Genomic DNA, 19,517 nt, shown 5'->3' with positions numbered 1-19,517 from the left:
AAAACATATTTTTTTTAAAAAGCATATACTGTCTGTATATCAAGAGGCTCTGGAGGCATTCTGCTCCCATAAAGATTTACAACCTCAGAAAACCAATGGAAGACTTCTCCTTGGCCCGCTGGGATCAAGGGGAGTTGGGGTCAACTTGATAACAGTGAGTTTTTGAGGTAGATTTAGTCATATTATTTTAACAGGTGAGAAAAGGCCAGGGCCTGGAGAACAGTGGGAGGAGCCAGTGCTTTCTGTATCCTGTGGTCAAATGACCTGGTCCACGTGTCTGTTTGGAAACTGATTGTGGTAGCAATTGTACAATTCTATTGACGTGACTGAACTATGGAATGATATGTGTATTAAATCCTAATTAATAATATTTTTTAACAGGAAAGGAAGATTCGTACAATTATCACCACCATCAGTTTTTAGAACATTTTCTTCATTCTTTGCCCACAACTCTTTCAAGAAATTTAGCTGTGACTGGGAGGAGAGAAAGGGGGTCATGGCTGGGGAGAAACATGAAGTGCAGGAAGATGTCACTTGAAGTTGAGGGAGCAAAGTGGTCATTAGAGATTTAGCAAAGGAGCTGGGAGATAAAGTCACCCACGTGAATATGAAAGGTGTTTAGGGTAATGGACAAGTGCCACGCATGTCAGTAATGAAGCAGAACCATCAGATCAGTGGATGGCAGCAAGAAGGGGGGGGGGAGCAGGCTACTCGGTAGCACAAGACTAAGTGAAAGGGGAGTTTTTCAAGTCACAGGAAGAACAGAGGTCTAGAAGTGTTAGAGAAACAAGAAGGACCTTGAGTCTGCTCTCCATCCCTGATGTACGCGAGATGGAGGAAAGGAGAAGCCCTGGGATGAGATGCCCGTAGATCACAGCAGTGAGCACGGCATAGTGCTCCAGAGAAGGACTGAGAAGAAGGTGAGGGTGGAGAAGGTGTTGTGTTCATGGGCATACAGAGCATTAAGATGTTAATTAAATGGAAAAGGGAACTTTTTTCAAAACATCATAAAGCAACTAGATATAAACGATCCCTTGCTTACCTAGGCCACAGTGCAAACCTCCAAGAATGTTCATGGCCAAGACCTGACCTCACGCTCTGTGCCTGCCTTTGCTTGGGCATGTGAGGCTCTATGAATCAAAAGAGAACATTCCCAGGAAGGGGTTACACAATTCCTTTACTTGCACTTCAGAACAGGGGTCCAAAGCAATAATTTTGCATTTCTTCAGACTAGTGGACTTCTTGCTATGTGCTGGGTACCACATCGTCTAATAGAGAGGAAAAGACGTATTCATAAAAGATTTATACTCAGAACTGAGTCTTTCAAGGCTGGAGGTGCTCAAAGAAGGGGCAGAGCCATGTGATGTGCGGTGATGAAGGAAAACTGCCTGGGGAAAGTGGTACTTGAGAGATGGATAAGGCAAAGACATTGGACTTGAGAAAGCCAACTTCAGAGGGGACTGGCAGAGCATTGCAAATGCAGGGAGGGGCAGGGACAATGGCAAAAATGCAGTGACTTGACGGGACTGGGAGATGTGCTGAAGACTGGAAATTAAGAAAGCTGAGATCAAACAGCGTGTAGACCAAGGACATAAAATCAACTAAAGATAAAATTTTGAAAGCAGTGAGGGCAGGGCAGGGCTTTTGTCGGGGTGTGTGGGGAGTGGGAGAAAAGAAACTCAGAACTCATTCATAGAACACAGTCTTTCCAGGTGTCTGATATCTGTTGACCCCGAGGCCCTGATACCGCCGTCTTCTGTTTTCTCAGAACAAATACCAAGGCTTCGTCTTTGACATTGTGACAAAACAAGCTTTTGACATCACCATCATGGTCCTCATCTGCCTCAACATGATCTCCATGATGATAGAGACTGATGATCAGAGTGAAGAAAAGACCAAAGTCCTCAACAAGATCAACCAGTTCTTCGTGGCTGTCTTCACGGGGGAGTGTCTCATGAAGATGTTCGCCCTGAGACAATACTACTTCACCAATGGCTGGAATGTGTTTGACTTCATTGTCGTGGTTCTGTCCATTGCAAGTAAGTGGACAACACACAGGGGAGGAGGCCAGGCTCCGCTTTGGATTCTATGTATAGGATTTTCTTTTCAAAACTAACTTTCGAACTGCATGGCCTATGTTGGAGGCGCACCATGTCTGCTGTTGCCCAAGAGCAGCTGATTTAAAATTCACAGGACTGCTCTCTCAATGAAAGAGCTCCCGTTGGGCTTGACTGTGCGTTCAGGCACCTACTGTGGGTACTACCTTGGAGACCAACAGAAAATAATCACTCTTCCAAAGGCCCGAAGAGTATAAAATAGTGAAGCTTCCAGTGGGTCTTGCCTCATATGCTTCCAAATAGAGGGTAGGAGAAATGATAGAAGTTGAATTTTAAAAGACTTTCTGGAAAAGGAAGTCATGTTCCAGTAGAGTGGGAAAAGATTAGAAGATTGTTCAAACCATTATTAATTTGAGGGTCTAGGGTCAAATCTCAGGAGCCCTGGGAGCATAGTGGTTACGTGTTGGACTGCTGACAGAAAAGTCAGTAGTTCAAAGCCACTAGGCACTCTGCGGGTGGAAGACAGGGTTTTCTATTCCTGTAAAGAATTACAGTCCTGAAAACACGCAGGGGCAACTCTACCCGGTCCTACAGGGTCACTAAGAGTCGGAATCGAGTAAGCGTCATATTTCTAGCTGTCCGCTTATGGAATATGAGTGTTATCCAAGACCATGGGCCAGTGCCAAGAGAGCAGTGCTATGACACCTTAGGCTGAGTGTGGTTGAGTGAGAAACTCAGTTTTGGGGGGTCAATGGTATCCAGAGAAAATCAAGAGAGACACACTCTTGCGGGGAATGGAGCTGCCACAATTGAGTACTTATTGAGCTTTGAGGACTTCTCAGAGCTCTGTGAAGCCTCACAGCCACCCAGTAAAAAAAGGTTTATCCTCACTTTATACATTTAAAGCTGAGCTGCAGATAAATTAAGAAAACTGGGATCAAACAGCTTGCAGATAAAACTATGTTCTTCCAGTGACTTGCTGGCACCCATGGACAAGCAAGTAACTGCAATGACTTCTTCAGTTTAGCTGAAGTTTGACCTTATAAAAGTGAGCTCCAAACTCATCAGTTTCATTTCACATGTTAAACAGATCCTGAGCTTTTAGACAAGGGCGTTTCCAAAAGTTCATGGAAGAGTTGAATTTTAATGGAATTTGTCCGTGGACTTGCGAAAAACTCCTTGTATCCTGGCTTGCTTAGTTTTCCTTCTGGGCTTACCTATAGATTTCATTTTCCATTGATTTAACACCAAGCGCTAATAGCACCCAACTACAGCTGGGCAGTATTGAATCAACCTCTGTATCCTGATATTGGACGTCAGCCTTCAGTTCTGTTGCTTTATTTGTGTTGGGGTGGAGGAGAAATTTTCTTTTCTTTTCTTTTTTTGGCTTTGTTTGTCTTCCTTGTTACTGGTTATGCCTTCCAAGCGAGAGACTCTAAAGGCCATTTGGGTTTTATCTTAGAGAAGGGAGCTGGCTTATGTGACTTTTCATCTCAGGAATATAAAAATAGAAGCGTAGCCAAAGCACTTAATTCTATGATGGGGACAATCTAAATATCAGCCCCCCAAGATTTACGCACAACACCGTCCACTGGGCAGACCACACATATAGAGACATCTATGAGCGATCTTGCTCATGGGACTCACCTGTCCATCCTGCTGTCCTTCCTTCTCCCCAACATTTCTTCCCTAAGGAAAACAGGTAGTAGGGATCTAATTATTACAAGCGTGAGGACTCATTCTCCCTTGAAGTAGGGTACATGGTAGAAAATATAGAGATATTTAATGTACCATGCCATATTTGAAAATGCCCCTATTAAACTGTACTTTAAGATAGGGGGGCTTAGTAAAATTTATAAGCTCAACAACTAGAGTGGTCTCCCAAGTCTCTTCCAAATACCTTCCACCTTCTAACACAATCTGTGACTACCTAAATATTCAATATGCAAAATGGAAGGGAAGTAAGGGGGAGGAGCTCGAATGCTCTTTGCCAGGAAAGAGCGCATGCTACTGTTCCCCTAACCATTTGTCCTGAGAGATTTTGAACCCTATCTGATCCGAAGGCCTTACATCAACCTTTGGTAGTCTCAAGAGGCCTCGGTGGTTCCCTAAGACCAAGCTTCACAAATCTTCAAGCTAGCCACTATGTAGGGAGCTGTTTACCTTCTTCATCTTCCCAACCTTGTTCATAGTTGGGGCAGCGGGGCTGTAACTGACCCTAAACAAACCCATCTCCAGGCACTGGCATAGCGTTCAAACACAGCTGGAAATGAAAGAAACAAATATAAGCCATTATGCAGGCAGCTGGCCACTCAAAGCCATCCTGCCTTAGCTGTCAGCAAGTTCCCTGACTCCTCAGGCCCCCTTATAATTAATACCAGGCTCTGTACAATTAATCACAAGACTACGTGCCAGGAACTGAGTCAATCTTCTCAGTAGGAAATAGGGAGATGAATCATAGGGGGTCCTGGGCCTCACAGAACCCAAGACCAGAATGGAAGGAAAGGCATGCCCCAAAGGCTAGACTCCCAGGGACAACCAGCAGGATCAGTGTCCTTCATTAAAAACAGACAAACACTGTGAGCATGTGGAACGGAAGGCTATCAACATGGAGAATGACTAAAAAGAAAACATTTCAGGTACAGAGAAAAAACAAGAAGAACATGGGAGGAAGGATGAAACATAGCTGAGGGAGAATTTGTGAAGTGAACATATGCCCTCTTTGGGGCCAATGGCCATGCCGGGTTCAGAAGGCCCAGAGTGGTTGAACGGGGATGCTTCGGTGGCAACGGCAGAAAGAAATGGATATGACATCCCAGCCCACTTTGTCAGACCTCGTGACTGGCCGCACTAACTATGTTATGTCTCCTCTCTTTGAAAGGCCTGGTGGTTTCTACAATCGTCAAGTCATTTGAAAGTTACTTCTCGCCCACGCTCTTACGAGTCATCCGGCTGGCCCGCATCGGCCGCATCCTCAGGCTGATCCGAGCGGCCAAGGGGATCCGGACGCTGCTCTTCGCCCTCATGATGTCCCTGCCGGCGCTCTTCAACATCGGCCTGCTCCTCTTCCTCGTCATGTTCATCTACTCCATCTTCGGCATGGCCAACTTCCCCTACGTCAAGTGGGAGGCGGGCATCGACGACATGTTCAACTTCCAGACCTTCGCCAACAGCATGCTGTGCCTCTTCCAGATCACCACGTCGGCGGGCTGGGACGGCCTGCTCAGCCCCATCCTCAACACAGGGCCCCCCTTCTGCGACCCCAACCTGCCCAACAACAACAGCTCCCGGGGGAACTGTGGGAGCCCGGCGGTGGGCATCATCTTCTTCACCACCTACCTCATCATCTCCTTCCTCATCGTGGTCAACATGTACATCGCAGTGATTCTGGAGAACTTCAATGTCGCCACGGAGGAGAGCACCGAGCCCCTGAGCGAGGACGACTTCGACATGTTCTACGAGACCTGGGAGAGGTTTGACCCAGAGGCCACCCAGTTCATTACCTTTTCTGCCCTCTCTGATTTTGCAGACACCCTCTCGGGCCCTCTACGAATCCCCAAACCTAATCGGAATACATTAATCCAGATGGATCTGCCCCTGGTCCCTGGAGACAAGATCCACTGTTTGGATATCCTCTTTGCCTTCACCAAGAATGTCCTGGGAGAATCTGGGGAGCTGGATTCTCTGAAGGCGAATATGGAAGAGAAGTTTATGGCAACAAATCTTTCAAAGGCGTCCTACGAGCCAATAGCGAACACCCTGCGGTGGAAGCAAGAAGATATTTCAGCTACCGTCATCCAAAAGGCCTATCGCTGCTACATGCTCCATCGTGCTATGATCATCTCCGACCCCTCGAGGGTGCCGCGGGCTGAAGAGGAGGCTGTGACACCCGCAGACGAAGGCTTTGTTGCCTTCCTGGAGAATGACGATGGTATGCTCCCAGACAAATCTGCATCTACATCTGCCACGTCCTTCCCACCATCTTACGACAGTGTCACTAGAGGCCTGAGTGACAAAGCCCACCTGAGCACATCTAACTCCATGCAAAAGGAGGATGAAGCCATCAGTCAAGACGAACCTGCCCTGGGGCCCCAGTGAAGACGGTCAGCCTGAACATGCACCATTCCGGGGTATCTTGCTGATCTCTGGCAGTTTTTTCCCATCCCACATGGCCTCTCCTGTCTACCACCTCACCGATGCATGCCACTGGTCACAGTGTCAGAACTGGCAAGGTACTGCAGGTGGTGCCCACCTTGGAAGATGCCCCCATACGTCAACAGGAATCATAACCAAGAACATCTCCACTGGCCTTGGCCTTTGAATCTCACTATCAGATGGTGATTTCCATGACTTCCCCAAACACTTCCCTGGTCCTTTTATTGTGGTTGTGGCCAGAGCTTGCATTTACCCGGACCAACTTCCCAGGACCAGAACTTCCAGGGTTATACCTATGGTTAGGATGTCATTGACGGTCCCAACTGATCCTCTATGTGAATACTACATAGAAATTGGCAATGTTATTTAGGATTTTGCATGACTGCATGCTGAGGGCTTCCAGAAAACCACTCCGGCCAAGAGTGACACTCGTGGTCAAGCTCATGAACGCCCTTTGAGATCTATCCATTAAAGCTAATATTTTTAAAGGTATCTCAAGACTAATGTTCTATCTGAAAACACCGTTGCACTTTCTTAATTATGTGATACAGTATGTATCATGAGTCACTTTTCCTCCTGATCTTTTGCAGTTTGGCCCTAGGTAGAGCGGGAATAGGAAGGAACCGTGTGCTAGGAACTGGAGGACTGGATTCTAATTCTAACTCTTCCTGTGATTTCCTGGCTGATGTTGGTCCAAGCGCTTACGTCTCTTCATCTTAATTTTCCCACTTCTAAAGTTGGTCGGGGGCAGTGTGGATGCTCTCTATAGCCCTTGCATCACATGCGGTAGAATTCAGTGATGCTCCGCAATGGGCTACCCTTCCATTTATGTCGTTGAAGAGGCGGTATTCATATGCTTTCCAGAGTCTCTGTCGCGCCCAGCCAGACTTTCAGAAAGAGCGTTTCCACATTGCCCTTGGACCAGGCCTCTATAACTCACAAAGTCAAAAGTAAAAAGACTCTTGAGAAAGATAATCTGGAAGATAAGATGTGTGGCCAATAGTTTCCTTAGCTCACCTAGCAAATGTTCATGGTTGCTGTGGTTGTGATGTATCGTTCAGTCCTTTCCAACTCATAGGGCCTCCATGTGACACTTTTCTAGGCTGTAAGACTTCCAGAGGCAGCACACCAGGTCTTTATTCTGTGACGCTGCTGGGTGGATTCAAGCCACCAGTTTTTAGGGTAGCAGCCAAATGATTAACCTTGGTCCTACCCTACCAGAGTTCCTCCAAATATTCTTAAACACATAACAAAGATATGCTTCTAAAGACCCATTCAACTTAATGCTGTGTATGGGACCAGCATGCTCAGAGAAGAGTATTGAACGCCAAAGGCAGAGGGCAAATGAAATGAAGGAGAGTATGAAGTTCACATGGCTAAACATAGGACAGAAATTACCATAATGATAGCTGTGATCATTTATTATTTCTTTGACTATTCCCAATATCCAAAAATCCAATCACCAATAGACGGTCAGTGTGTTGCATACAATCAATCGCTTCATAATCGTTCCCGCTTATACCGTTACAAAACCCAGAAGCTGATCCATCTTATAGGCCTTGGCTTTTCTGGAGCCTCGTTCACCTTTTTTGGTCACGGTGTATCAGAGGCCAAAGAGGCTTTCAAAATGCCTGTTGGGATCTGCCAGCACTCACGGATCATCAAGCTAGGAAGATGATAAGATGGCTGAAGGCACAGACCAACCCAACCCAGATCAGCTAGTCTCGGGGTGCCTGGTTTGTATCCAGTGATGTGTTGACCAAAATGACGGTCCCTCCCTAGTTTCACTCAATCAGAGAGTACAGATACGGTGCAGTTTCTCCAACATCTAAATCCCATGGCATCATTGAAAACGAACAACTGAGAGATGATAGCCCAAGTGTTTCTTAGACAGCTGGCTGGGTAGAGAGCTTTTAAAATGTGAGGTGGAAGAATTAAATGTACCCTATTATCAGGCTGATTCGTCTTTGAAGGTATTCTTCTCACACCTTGTATCTCATCCCTGCCCCCCCCCCCCAGGTACATTTCCCAGATTATAATAGGAACCACTGAAAAATGTCATCTAGAATTTTGGCTTTCACAGAATTTTCAGAAATGCGTGCAAAGGAAATATGATTCCAAAAGCTCAGACCAAACTCACTGTCATCGAGTCAATGCTGATCCAAAGTAACTTCCCCTGTGAGTTTCCAAAACTAGAGCTTTTTACTGGAATAGAACACCCCATCTTTCACTCTCAGAGCAGATGGTGGTCTCAAACTGCAGATCTTAAAGTTAGCGAAAGTGGGCCGGGAAAACTTCGCTAGACACAGTTCCAAAGTTCAACTGGTGGCCCAATTATGCGATAGAAATTACACTTCTAGGCTCCCTTTTCAACCTCAACCATAGGAGATAGTATTAGATTGTCTCTTACCGAGAATATCGTGGGGCTGAAGAACAAGGTTTTTTGGGGGTTTTAAATTTGCCTCTACCATATTCTATCCTGACTTTTCATAATATTCAACTGTGTAGCATGCAGACATAGGTAGCCAAGATCATTCAGGAACATTCAGCTACCACAAACGGGTAGGTATAGGCCAGAGTTTTGTGTACAATACCATTTGCCTTAAGATGAAGGTGAAGGCACTTTCCTAACTCCTGGAGATGCAAAATGAGTCAGGTAGACCTTGAGCCTGAAGCTGAATGCACAACCCACAGAGCGACTGGAACTATACCTGTTAAATAAAACGGGGGGGAAAGCAGCAATTCTAAAGTTTTCGGTTGTGACAGGAGTCTAAGTCCTGTTTCAAACAATTAAAATGCCAGATACACACCAGACATTAAAATCGGGGACACTGACACACGGTCATTGGAAGAAGGCAAATAAGGGAAGAGTTTTATCTTAGAAATACCTCAAGTGAGAGGTTTTTGCAAACAGGAATTTACTCACTCACCGTTTAGGAGGCTAGAAGTTCAAATTCAGAGCACCAGCTCCAGGGGAAGGCTTCCTCACTGTGTCAGCTCTGGGGGAAGGTCCTTGTTAACAGTCTTTCTTTGGTGCTAGGAATTTCTCCGTGCAGGGACACCAGGTCCAAAGGACATGCTCCACTTTCTCTGCCCTTCTTTCTTGGTGGTAGGTAGTAAGCCCGTCCCTGCTCACTTTTCTCTCCTTCTGTCTTTTTGAAGCTAAACGATGATGTAGTTCACACCCAAGGGAAACTCCTTTTATATCAGATCATGGCTGTGATGGATTAAGGGGCTTTCATTCCATCAGAGCAGGGTTGATCACATTCGATCACATCATGGGAGATGATTTTATCATTCCATTACATAACTTCCGACCCACTAAAATCATGGAGCCATCAGTTTGACATGCGTTTTAGGACACAATTCAATTCGACCCCATGATAAATTAATAAAATCATGATCATAGTCAATTCTGGTACACAGCAACCCCACAGGACATAGTAGACCTGTCCCTTTGAGTTTCCGAAGCTATAAATCTTTACAGGAGCAAAGACTTCTCCTCAGGAGGGGCTGGTGGGTGTGAACCATGATTATCAGCCCAGTACATAACCCACTACACTACCAGGGCTCCTTCTTCAATCCAAGACAGGTTCTGAAGCTTTATTATTCAAGAGGAGTGCCAGGTTTTTTTTTAATTATTATTAGACTTTGGTAAATTAGAATTGAATAACATCATTCTTAAAGTTATTTATAAGTGAACAAAAACCGAGTTGACCATTCCCCAACCAGGAAAAGGGAAATACGCTAAGAAACAATTATTAATCTGAAAAGTAGATAATGATGAATTAGCAGATGTGTTGTAGATGAGAGGATTTCAAAAATTTCATGGAGAGGAGAATTGTATTAAGAGATAATGGAATGCTTCCACAAACTTTTTGATACTTCTTCTTTTATGTTTTACAACAATAACAAAGTGAGATAGGAAAGAGGAGAAGAGAAAACTACAGAGCAAGAGAGCTACGTAGTAAAGAAAAAGTTATGTATATATTTAAACACATATACATCAGAATTTATATTAAGTGTCAATTATCTAAATGCTTCAGAAAATAGACAAAGATTGTCAGGTAGGATTTTAAATTTCTGCAATGGGCAGTTCTCACCGAGACCCGTCACCCCGACTCCACGTGAGAAGCACCGCCCGGACTCACCATGCGTGAATCTCAGTCCACGTGGGGCAGGCAGGTGTCCAGATGGGCAATGCCTGCTGGGAGCTCTACTGCCTGGAACATGGGATTCAGCCTGATGGGCAGATGCCCAGCGACAAAACCATTGGTGGGGGAGACGACTCCTTCACCACCTTCTTCTGTGAAACGGGAGCTGGGAAGCACGTGCCCCGGGCCGTATTTGTGGACCTGGAGCCCACAGTGATCGATGAGATCCGCAATGGCCCATACCGCCAGCTATTCCATCCAGAGCAGCTTATCACCGGCAAGGAGGACGCTGCTAACAACTATGCCCGTGGCCACTATACCATCGGCAAAGAGATCATCAACCCGGTGCTGGACCGGATCCGCAAGCTGTCCGACCAGTGCACAGGACTCCAGGGCTTCCTCGTCTTCCACAGCTTTGGTGGGGGCACGGGCTCGGGCTTCACCTCCCTGCTGATGGAGCGGCTCTCTGTGGACTACGGCAAGAAGTCCAAGCTGGAGTTCTCCATCTACCCAGCCCCCCAGGTCTCCACGGCCGTGGTCGAGCCCTACAACTCCATCCTGACCAACCACACCACCCTGGAGCACTCCGACTGCGCCTTCATGGTGGACAACGAGGCCATCTATGACATCGGCCGCAGCAACCTGGACATCGAGCGCCCCACCTACACCAACCTCAACCGCCTCATCAGCCAAATCGTGTCCTCCATCACGGCTTCCCTGCGCTTCGATGGAGCCCTCAATGTGGACCTGACTGAGTTCCAGACCAACCTGGTGCCCTACCCTCGCATCCACTTCCCCCTGGCCACCTATGCACCCGTCATCTCTGCTGAGAAGGCCTACCACGAGCAGCTGTCCGTGGCCGAGATCACCAACGCCTGCTTCGAGCCCGCCAACCAGATGGTGAAGTGCGACCCCCGCCATGGCAAGTACATGGCCTGCTGCCTGCTGTACCGTGGAGACGTGGTGCCCAAGGATGTCAACGCTGCCATCGCCGCCATCAAGACCAAGCGCAGTATCCAGTTTTTGGACTGGTGCCCGACGGGCTTTAAGGTTGGCATCAACTACCAGCCACCCACAACCGCCATCGCCGAGGCCTGGGCGTGCCTGGACCACAAGTTTGACCTGATGTACGCCAAGCGGGAGTTCGTGCACTGGTATGTGGGTGAGGGCATGGAAGAGGGCGAGTTCTCTGAGGCCCGAGAGGATATGGCTGCCCTGGAGAAGGATTACGAGGAGGTGGGCATCGACTCCTATGAGGACGAGGATGAAGGGGAAGAGTAGAGACCAGCTCCTGGAGTTCATTGCAAAATCCTTTTGAAATAAACAGTCTCCTTGCACGGTTTCTTGTAAAAAAAAAAAAAAAAAATTTCTGCCATGATGTTATTTAGAAAGTCATAAATACATTTCTAGAAAAACAATTTATCAAGACGTCATTGTGAAAATAGATAATATTTGAATTAAATTTGAATGAAAATAGTTCCATAAATTTTGCATGATTTCAGCAAAAGTAATATTAATAATAAATTGTATGATAGATGGACGAAGGGCTGATAAGACTGTTTGAAACAAAGAAAAGATAAGGAAGGAAATGAAGATTAAAAAATAAAAATAAATTCAGTAAAGGCAAAGTTTAGTGTTTCCTTAAGAAAAAAATGTTAAAGTTGGCAAGTATCTGGCAAAATTAATTGCAAAAACAAAAATTACTAAAATGAGAGAACATCATCATTACAGGTGCTATTGACACTAATCAGATAATAAACTTGTCAATGAAATGAGAAAATTCATGAAAAAATTTAACTCAAGACTAACTGAAGAATAAGTTGAAAGTATAAATATTTCTATAACCATCAAAGAAAACTAATTAATAGATCAAAGTTAACTTTACTAAGAGGTCTCCAAGCTCAAAAGGTTTTACTACCAAGTCCCATCAAGCATGTAATGATTCAACTCTTAGCCTACTCGATATAAAACTGACAAAAACAATTTTTAAAAAATAATTTTAGGCCACTATCATCCATGAACATATGTAATTATAAAGATGTCAGTTCTCTCAAAAGCAAAAGCAAAAAAAGATGTCAGTTCTCTCTAAATTAAGGCATACATTCAATGGAACTCCAATAAGTTTTCAAAAAGTTTTGTGTAGAAATGTAAAGGGTCAAGACTAGTCCAGACACTCTTAAAGCAAAAACACAGACAAGAGTACTAGCACTACCAAATGTTGACTTCTTCTAATCTGTGACACTGTGATAAGCAGAACAAATAGAAAATTCAGAAATTGACTCAATTATACATAGGTCCTTAAGACAAGACAAAGCTGCCATAGCAAAATCAGGAGAAAAAGATACTCCTTTCTACAAAGGATTCAGGAACCGTTGTATTTTCATAAGGGGAAAAAAATGAAATTAGACCTCTTCCTAAAACCATACTCAATATTCTAGATTGACCTAAATGTGAAAGGCAAATCTGTAAAGCTTTTAGAAGCGAAAAGATAAAAATCTCTACATGACCATAGGATAGAGAGAACAGTGGTAAATATTATATTACATTTTAGAACATTAATTCCTTCAAATAGACCGTAAGAGTGTAAAAAGGTAAGTTATAGAATAAACCATGATATTTAAACCACTTATATCCAACTGAGTGCTAATATTCAGAAAAGACCTTGTTTTTGTTTGTTTGTTTGTTTGTTTGTTTATAAATCATTTTATTGAGGGCTCTTACAACTCTTATAACAATCCATACTTCAATTGTATCGAGCACATTTGTACCTATGTTGCCATCATCATTTTCAAAGCACTTTTTTTCCACTTGAGCCCTTAATATCAGCTCCCCTTTTTTTCCTCCCCCACACCCCGGCACCATCCCACTAAAGACCTTGTTTTAACATCTACAAATCAATAAAAAAATTGACAGCCTGGGGATTGGGAAGGGGAAATAGCAAGAGACTGGAAGAGGAACATTGGGATCCGATTAGCTTACAAAAAGATAAAAAGGTGCACAGCCTAATTAGTAATCAGAGGAATGCAAATTAAAACCACAATGAAATACCAATATCTGCACATCTGTCAGATCAGTGAAAGTTTTTAGAGTCTAACAAATAGAAAGCGTCGGTGAGGATATAGAGCCACAGGAACTTACACAGCGCTGGAGGGAATGCAAATTGATACAACCATTCAGAAAACCATTTCCATTTACCTAGAAGAACAGAAGATGCACATACCCATGACACAGATTTTTCCACTTGTCAGTATGAATCCTAGAGAAATTCATGCACACATCTCCTAGGAGAAATATATAGGAATATTTCTTAGGAGTATTATTCATAATGAACCCAAATTGGGAACAACCCAATGTCCATCAGCAGTAAAGTAAATTAATAAAATCGTGGCATATTTTTAACGTAATTTTATGCAGTAATGAAAATGAATGAGATAGATGAGGTTTACAAAGCATTATATGGAGTAAAAGAAGCCAGACACAAAATTATATAAACTCATTATATGAGGCTCACAAACAGGCCAAATTAAACTACATTGTTTAGGAATGCAAAAGGAAAAGCCAAGACATGATAGCATGAAAATTAAGATAGAGACTTCTGGAAAGATAGTGACAGACAGATAAATTGCTGGCTAGCCTGATGCACTGCTGCTGTCTTGACCTTATGCAAGCAGCATAACATTGTGACATACTGGTCTGGCACTCTGGTGGCTGGCAACAAGAGAAGTGGAATCCTCCCTTGTTCTCCAGACCCTGCTGGTAACCAAAAGTATCCAGCAGCTGGTGACCCCCACCACACACACACACACACACACACACCATGCAGGTAGATGCTCCATCCAGAATCAGGCTCCTGATGTGCCACCCTGAGTCTGGAGATCTGTAAACTCTCCCTCATCAGACAGAAGAATATGCAGTCCTAGGTTCCTGGATGGGCAAGAACTCCTTCCATAACCAGTCACGCTGCCCCTACCTGCCCTCTGGACCCAAAATAATTCCTTCTGAGAACAAGCACCCTCCTGACCGCAGCCACCATCTGAGTCTGCACAAGTTACATCCAGACCAGATGCCTTGACCCAAAACAGCTTATAGGTTGGCAGGGACCCCACCTAGGACCTGGAATCCCACTCTCTCCCTCCTCGTCTTGGCTGCCAGAGTGCCAACTCACACCAGGTGCCCTGCCTTCCACTTTTCTCCTTTCTTTGTTCATTTGTTGTTGGTGGTGGTGGTTTGCTTGCTTGTTCATCCTTTTCTTTCTTTCCCCTTTTTGAATCCTTTATTTCTCTGCTTTTCCCTTCTCATCATTCTCTCTTCTTTTTCTATTCTTTACTTTTCTTAGTTTTTTACTTACAACTCTGTTTTCTTTTTTTCTTTTCCCCTACCCCAATTTCATTTATTGAATTTTTTTCTTATTTTTCTCTTCCCTTGTGTTTATTTTCCTTTCCTTTTTACTTTTTAGTTATTAAATTATTCTTAATTAAATTCTTGCTATTGTTTGCCTGCTGTCCCCTGCTTATTTGTTTTCCATTGTTAATTTCTTTTCTGAGGTTGTTTTGTGTTTTTTCTTGTCCGATATGATGGGAGACATCAACCATGCTCATATGACTCAGCCACACCCATGCCTCCTGCAGTCCCACCTACAGGGTGAGGGTCACCCCGACCACCTCATCATTAGTAGAGAACAGAACCAGCCAAACCTATCCTCAACTCCACTACACAAAGAGTGAACAGAAAATTGCACAAGCTCTCACATTTTCTATCACACTCATCAGGAGATAGATGGCGAGTGCCTAAGGTGTTACCAAAACACAATTATCAGTTAAATACAAATAAAACACCGCAATGTCTCGGAGACAGCAGATAATTTCAGGTCGCACGAAGAAATAAGACAGAATGTCTCAGACAAGTGACCAAAATACAAAGCCAAAAGACCTTTTGGAGGAAGAAATGGCACTGAAACTACCTATTAAGGAACTCAAAAGAATGATCTTTCGACTCCTTCAATAGATTAAGAGAAAGAATGAGAAAGCCGCAGGCAACATCAAAGAAAACCCAGGGAAAACATTAGAATAATTTGGAAAAGACGCAAGAACAAACAAAAAATCATCGGAAAAAAGTTAGAAACCTCACAAAAGCATCAAGTATCAATCCAATGGGTTGATACTAAGATTTCAGAAACAAATAATACACTTAAAGGCCAAGGGCATCGAATGATTCACTGGAAGGCTGAACCAGTGTGCCGGAAAGCCAATGTTTCCATTCTACTGTGCTAGAGCACAGGTTCCCTAACTTATTGGGCCACCCCATTGCCTTTTCAGGAAAAAAAAAGTTACCCATCACCCCTGACATTATCCAGGATTAATTGTCTGTATCTGCTTTTACAGCCTCACTGGATTATTCCAGTGACCCCCCTGGGGGTGCTATCATGCACTTTAGTAAACACTGTGTTAGAGGAGCAATCAGAAAAAAATTTAAAAGAATAAGAAAATACAACGAAAGCCTAAGAATTATGTGGGACATAATCATGAGGATTAATGTAAGTGTCATTAGAATTCTAGAACAGGAGACCAGAAAAAAAAGCACAGGAAAAAACTGACATGGTTATCATTGTATGATAGAAAACTTGATAAATCATCTCCCTGGACCATCAGGTAATTCTACTGATAGTAGCATTAATTTAGTCAATGTATGGAATTTAAAGCATTATTGAGAAAAGGAAATTATACAAGTATAGACCAACTTCAGACCACAGTGCCTGCATTGTTGACTTGTACATATTGAACGCAAGTGATTGGACACGGTTTACACAAACAATGGGGGTTGATGATAAGGCAAAACGTTCAAGAGCACTCATTCACAAAGGCAGAACCTAGCCCACCGGACTAACACATGTCATGAGAAAGCAAGGAGAGCTTCCTCATAACAGAGTAAATATAGAGTAGTCCTGGATCACCATTCATTAGGCAACCTCAAATCAGGAGATAACAAATCAAAGTCCAACAACTTCTAAATCCTTAATCTTGGCATAGCAATCATCTGTTTCTGCTCACACTAGGAGTTTCAGCCTTTAAGTCTAAGGGAGTATGTCAGTTCCTTACATCTTCCACGTGTGAGTTTGGGGTAAAGCCCAGTTCGCTTAGTGGGTTTCTAACATCAAATCCTTCTCCTGTGGCCCATGAAGAATGCTGTGTGCCTTAAACGGAGAGTATAAAGTCCCATTAGTCTACAGCACCCAGCCTGGGTCACCAATTCTGTTCCCTATGTTGTCTAATGGTTCTAAGACTTTTCAGCATGATGTTGATTAAGAGTGGGCATGGAGACAGCCTTGTCTAATTCCAGTTTCAGGGGAAATATCAGTGTCTTCCCATTAAGTGTGATATTGATCATTGGATTTTTGTACATGGCCTTTATTATGGTGAGGATTGTCCCTTCTATCCCTATTTTATAGAGTGTTTTATCAGAAATTAGTGCTGGATATTGTCAAATGCTTTATCTGCACTTATTATGATAATCATGTGGTTCTTTTCTTTGTCTTCTTTGTGTGGTGTACTACATTGATTGTTTTTTGTTGGTTTTAAATTAACCCATTTTATTGGGGCTCTCACAAATCTTATAACAATCCATCATTCAGTGGTATTAAGCACACTTGGACATATGTTGCTGTCAACATTTCCAAAACAATTTCTTTCTATTTGATCCCTTGGCATCAGCTCCCATTTTTTTCCATTCTCTCCCCAACCCTCCCACCCTCATGAAACCTTGATCAATTATATATTATTACTATTATTTCGTGTCTTATAATGTCCGTTGTAGTCCTTCACCCACCTTTGTAAGAGAGGACTTGGATCCAAACTATACAAAGAATTCTTAAAACTTAGTAAGGAGTTCAGGAGCTCAATTAAAAAGTGGAGAAAGATCTGCACAGATACCTCACCATGGAAGATATACTAACGGCAAATAGCACATGAAAAGACATTCAATGTTACATGTCACCATTGTTACATGCTAGTGAGTCATGTCTGAGAGTAGAAATACCCCCATGGGGACTGCCATCTTTCTTGTGGAGTGACTGATGGATTTGGATCATGGACATTTTGTGGTGGTTAATTCCTCCTTAACTATTGTTGCACCAGGGATCCTTTAACTGTCACTCAAAACCAAACACCAAACTCACTGTTATCGAGTAGATGCCAACTCATAGCGACCCTATAGGACAGCAATTCTCAACCTGTGGGTTGCACGACCCCTTTGGGCTGTGAACCTTTACAAATGGCCACACCTTGTCACGTGGGGGAGAAAGCTGATAGTATTCTATGCCCATAAAGAATTAGTATCAGAAACCCACAGGGGCAGTTCTACCCTGTCCTATAAAGTCACTATGTATCAGCATCCACGTGATGGAAGTGAGTTTTTAGTTAGTTTTTGTTTGTTTGTTTTGCTTTGTCCCTCAAAGAAGCTAGTGGATTTGAACCACAACTTTGCAATTCACAGTTCAACACTTATGGTGGTAGTTATGTAATCTAGTGTCAACTTGAGACTACTAAGAGTGAAGGGGTGGAGTCTAGCCTGTCAATCAGGTCACAGCTTGGTGACCTCATATGGGAGGCACAAATGGAGATAAATAGCTCACTGGAGGCCAGACACACACTCTCTTCCTGTGAGACATTCCTGTTCACAAGTCACATGGGGCTATGCTGATGGAGCCAGAGCCCTGGAGCTGAAGGAGCCACATGGAGACCCACGCCAGCGCTGAGATGCTTCCACCACCACTGGATACACAAGACTTTCCACCCACTGGCCTGTGATCTCCCTGCATTCAACCACTGGCCTGTGATCTCCCTGCATTCAACATCAGTGTATGTGTTGCATGAGTCTAAAGAGGAATTTATAGACTGGTATCAGACATATGGGCTAATATCGGACTTATGGATTTGATCTGGACTGGGCTGGGATGTTTTCTCAATATACAATTGCTCTTTTATATAAACCTCTTTCTTTTTTTTTCTTTTTAAAGTCATTTTATTATGGACTCTTACAGCTCTTATCACAATCCATACACACATCCATTGTGTCAAGCACATTTGTGCATATTTGTACATCATCATTTACAAAACCTTTTCTTTCTACTTGAGCCATTGGTATCAGCTCATTTCCCTCCTCCCCCACCCTTCCTATAAAACTCTTTCTTGCACACATATGAGTATCTATGAATTTGTTTCTCTAGTCAACCCAGACTAACACACTTACAAAATACTGACAACCGCAGATATTAGTAAGCGTGTAGAACAACAGGAATTCTCATTTATTGCTGGTGGGGATGAAAAATGGAAGACAATTTGGCAGTTTCTTACAAAGCTAAGGACCTTTCCATATGATCCAGCACTCCTTATAGAATTGACCCAAATGAATTAAAAATGAATGTGTGTCCATACGAAAAGCTGCCTATGAATACTTAGAGCAGCTTTATTAACAACTGTCAAAAATCAGAGGCTATCAATATGTATTTTGATAGAGAATGGATAACAGACTGTGGTACATCCAGACAAAGGAATACTACTCAGCAGTAAAAAGAAATGAGTTATCAAGACATGAGAAGACAGGGAGGGGCAGCAAATGAATTGCAAAGTAAAAGACCCAGATTCCAACTATATAACTTTCTGGAAAAGGTAAGAGAAGGCATGGTGACATAATGTTTACATGTTGAGCTGCTAATTGCAAAGTCAGCAGTTCAAAACCACTGACTTCTCCTGGGGAGAAAAACTAGGCTTTCTACTTCTGTAAAGAGTTACAGTCTCAGAAACACAGAGGGGCAGTTCTACCCTGTCATATAGGGTAGCCAGGAATTGGAATTGACTTGATGGTAGTGAGTTTGTTTGTTTGTTTGTTCGTTTTTGTTTGGAAAGGTAACTCTTCCTGAGTGTAGCACACTATGCCACCAGGGCTCCTCTACTGAAAGCCTACCACCCCCATTTTCCAGCTCAGAGGCAGCCGTGGACATGGGGTCCATGTTCCTGGAGTAGCATGCCTGTGGTGCCAGAGGACAATGTAGACCTAATTCTCAAAGAATTGTGCTTCTGTGTTTTGACCTATCTGATGGCAGTTCCCTAAAGGATAGCTCCAGAGTTTGCCTTGGGGCTCCACTGGGGCTGGGACA

At 43.5% G+C, this 19,517-nt stretch overlaps 2 protein-coding genes across 2 annotated transcripts in view; both read left to right on the top strand.

Annotated features, from left to right (window-relative positions):
• SCN10A (sodium voltage-gated channel alpha subunit 10) overlaps positions 1-6,155 on the top strand; it is a 129,063-nt gene extending 122,908 nt beyond the window's left edge. Inside the window, exons 26-27 of the mRNA XM_004708679.1 lie at positions 1,769-2,039; positions 4,939-6,155. Coding sequence (XP_004708736.1) covers positions 1,769-2,039; positions 4,939-6,155 — 1,488 coding nt within the window. The remainder of the gene's footprint in view (positions 1-1,768; positions 2,040-4,938) is intronic.
• A 4,207-nt stretch (positions 6,156-10,362) lies between these two features.
• On the top strand, positions 10,363-11,703 carry LOC101660474 (tubulin alpha-4A chain). Its single transcript, XM_013006149.2, has one exon. It carries the CDS (start codon positions 10,406-10,408, stop codon positions 11,645-11,647), a length of 1,242 nt encoding a protein of 413 aa, XP_012861603.1. The 5' UTR covers positions 10,363-10,405; the 3' UTR covers positions 11,648-11,703.
• The last annotated feature ends 7,814 nt before the right edge of the window (positions 11,704-19,517 follow it).

Source organism: Echinops telfairi, unplaced genomic scaffold, assembly GCF_000313985.2.
Source record: "Echinops telfairi isolate 266 unplaced genomic scaffold, ASM31398v2 ScPeMD7_4225;HRSCAF=4972, whole genome shotgun sequence".
In the NCBI taxonomy this organism is placed as follows: Eukaryota; Metazoa; Chordata; class Mammalia; order Afrosoricida; family Tenrecidae; genus Echinops; species Echinops telfairi.
The sequence above is the reverse complement of the archived record's forward strand: the minus strand, read 5'-3'. Positions and strand labels throughout refer to the sequence as shown.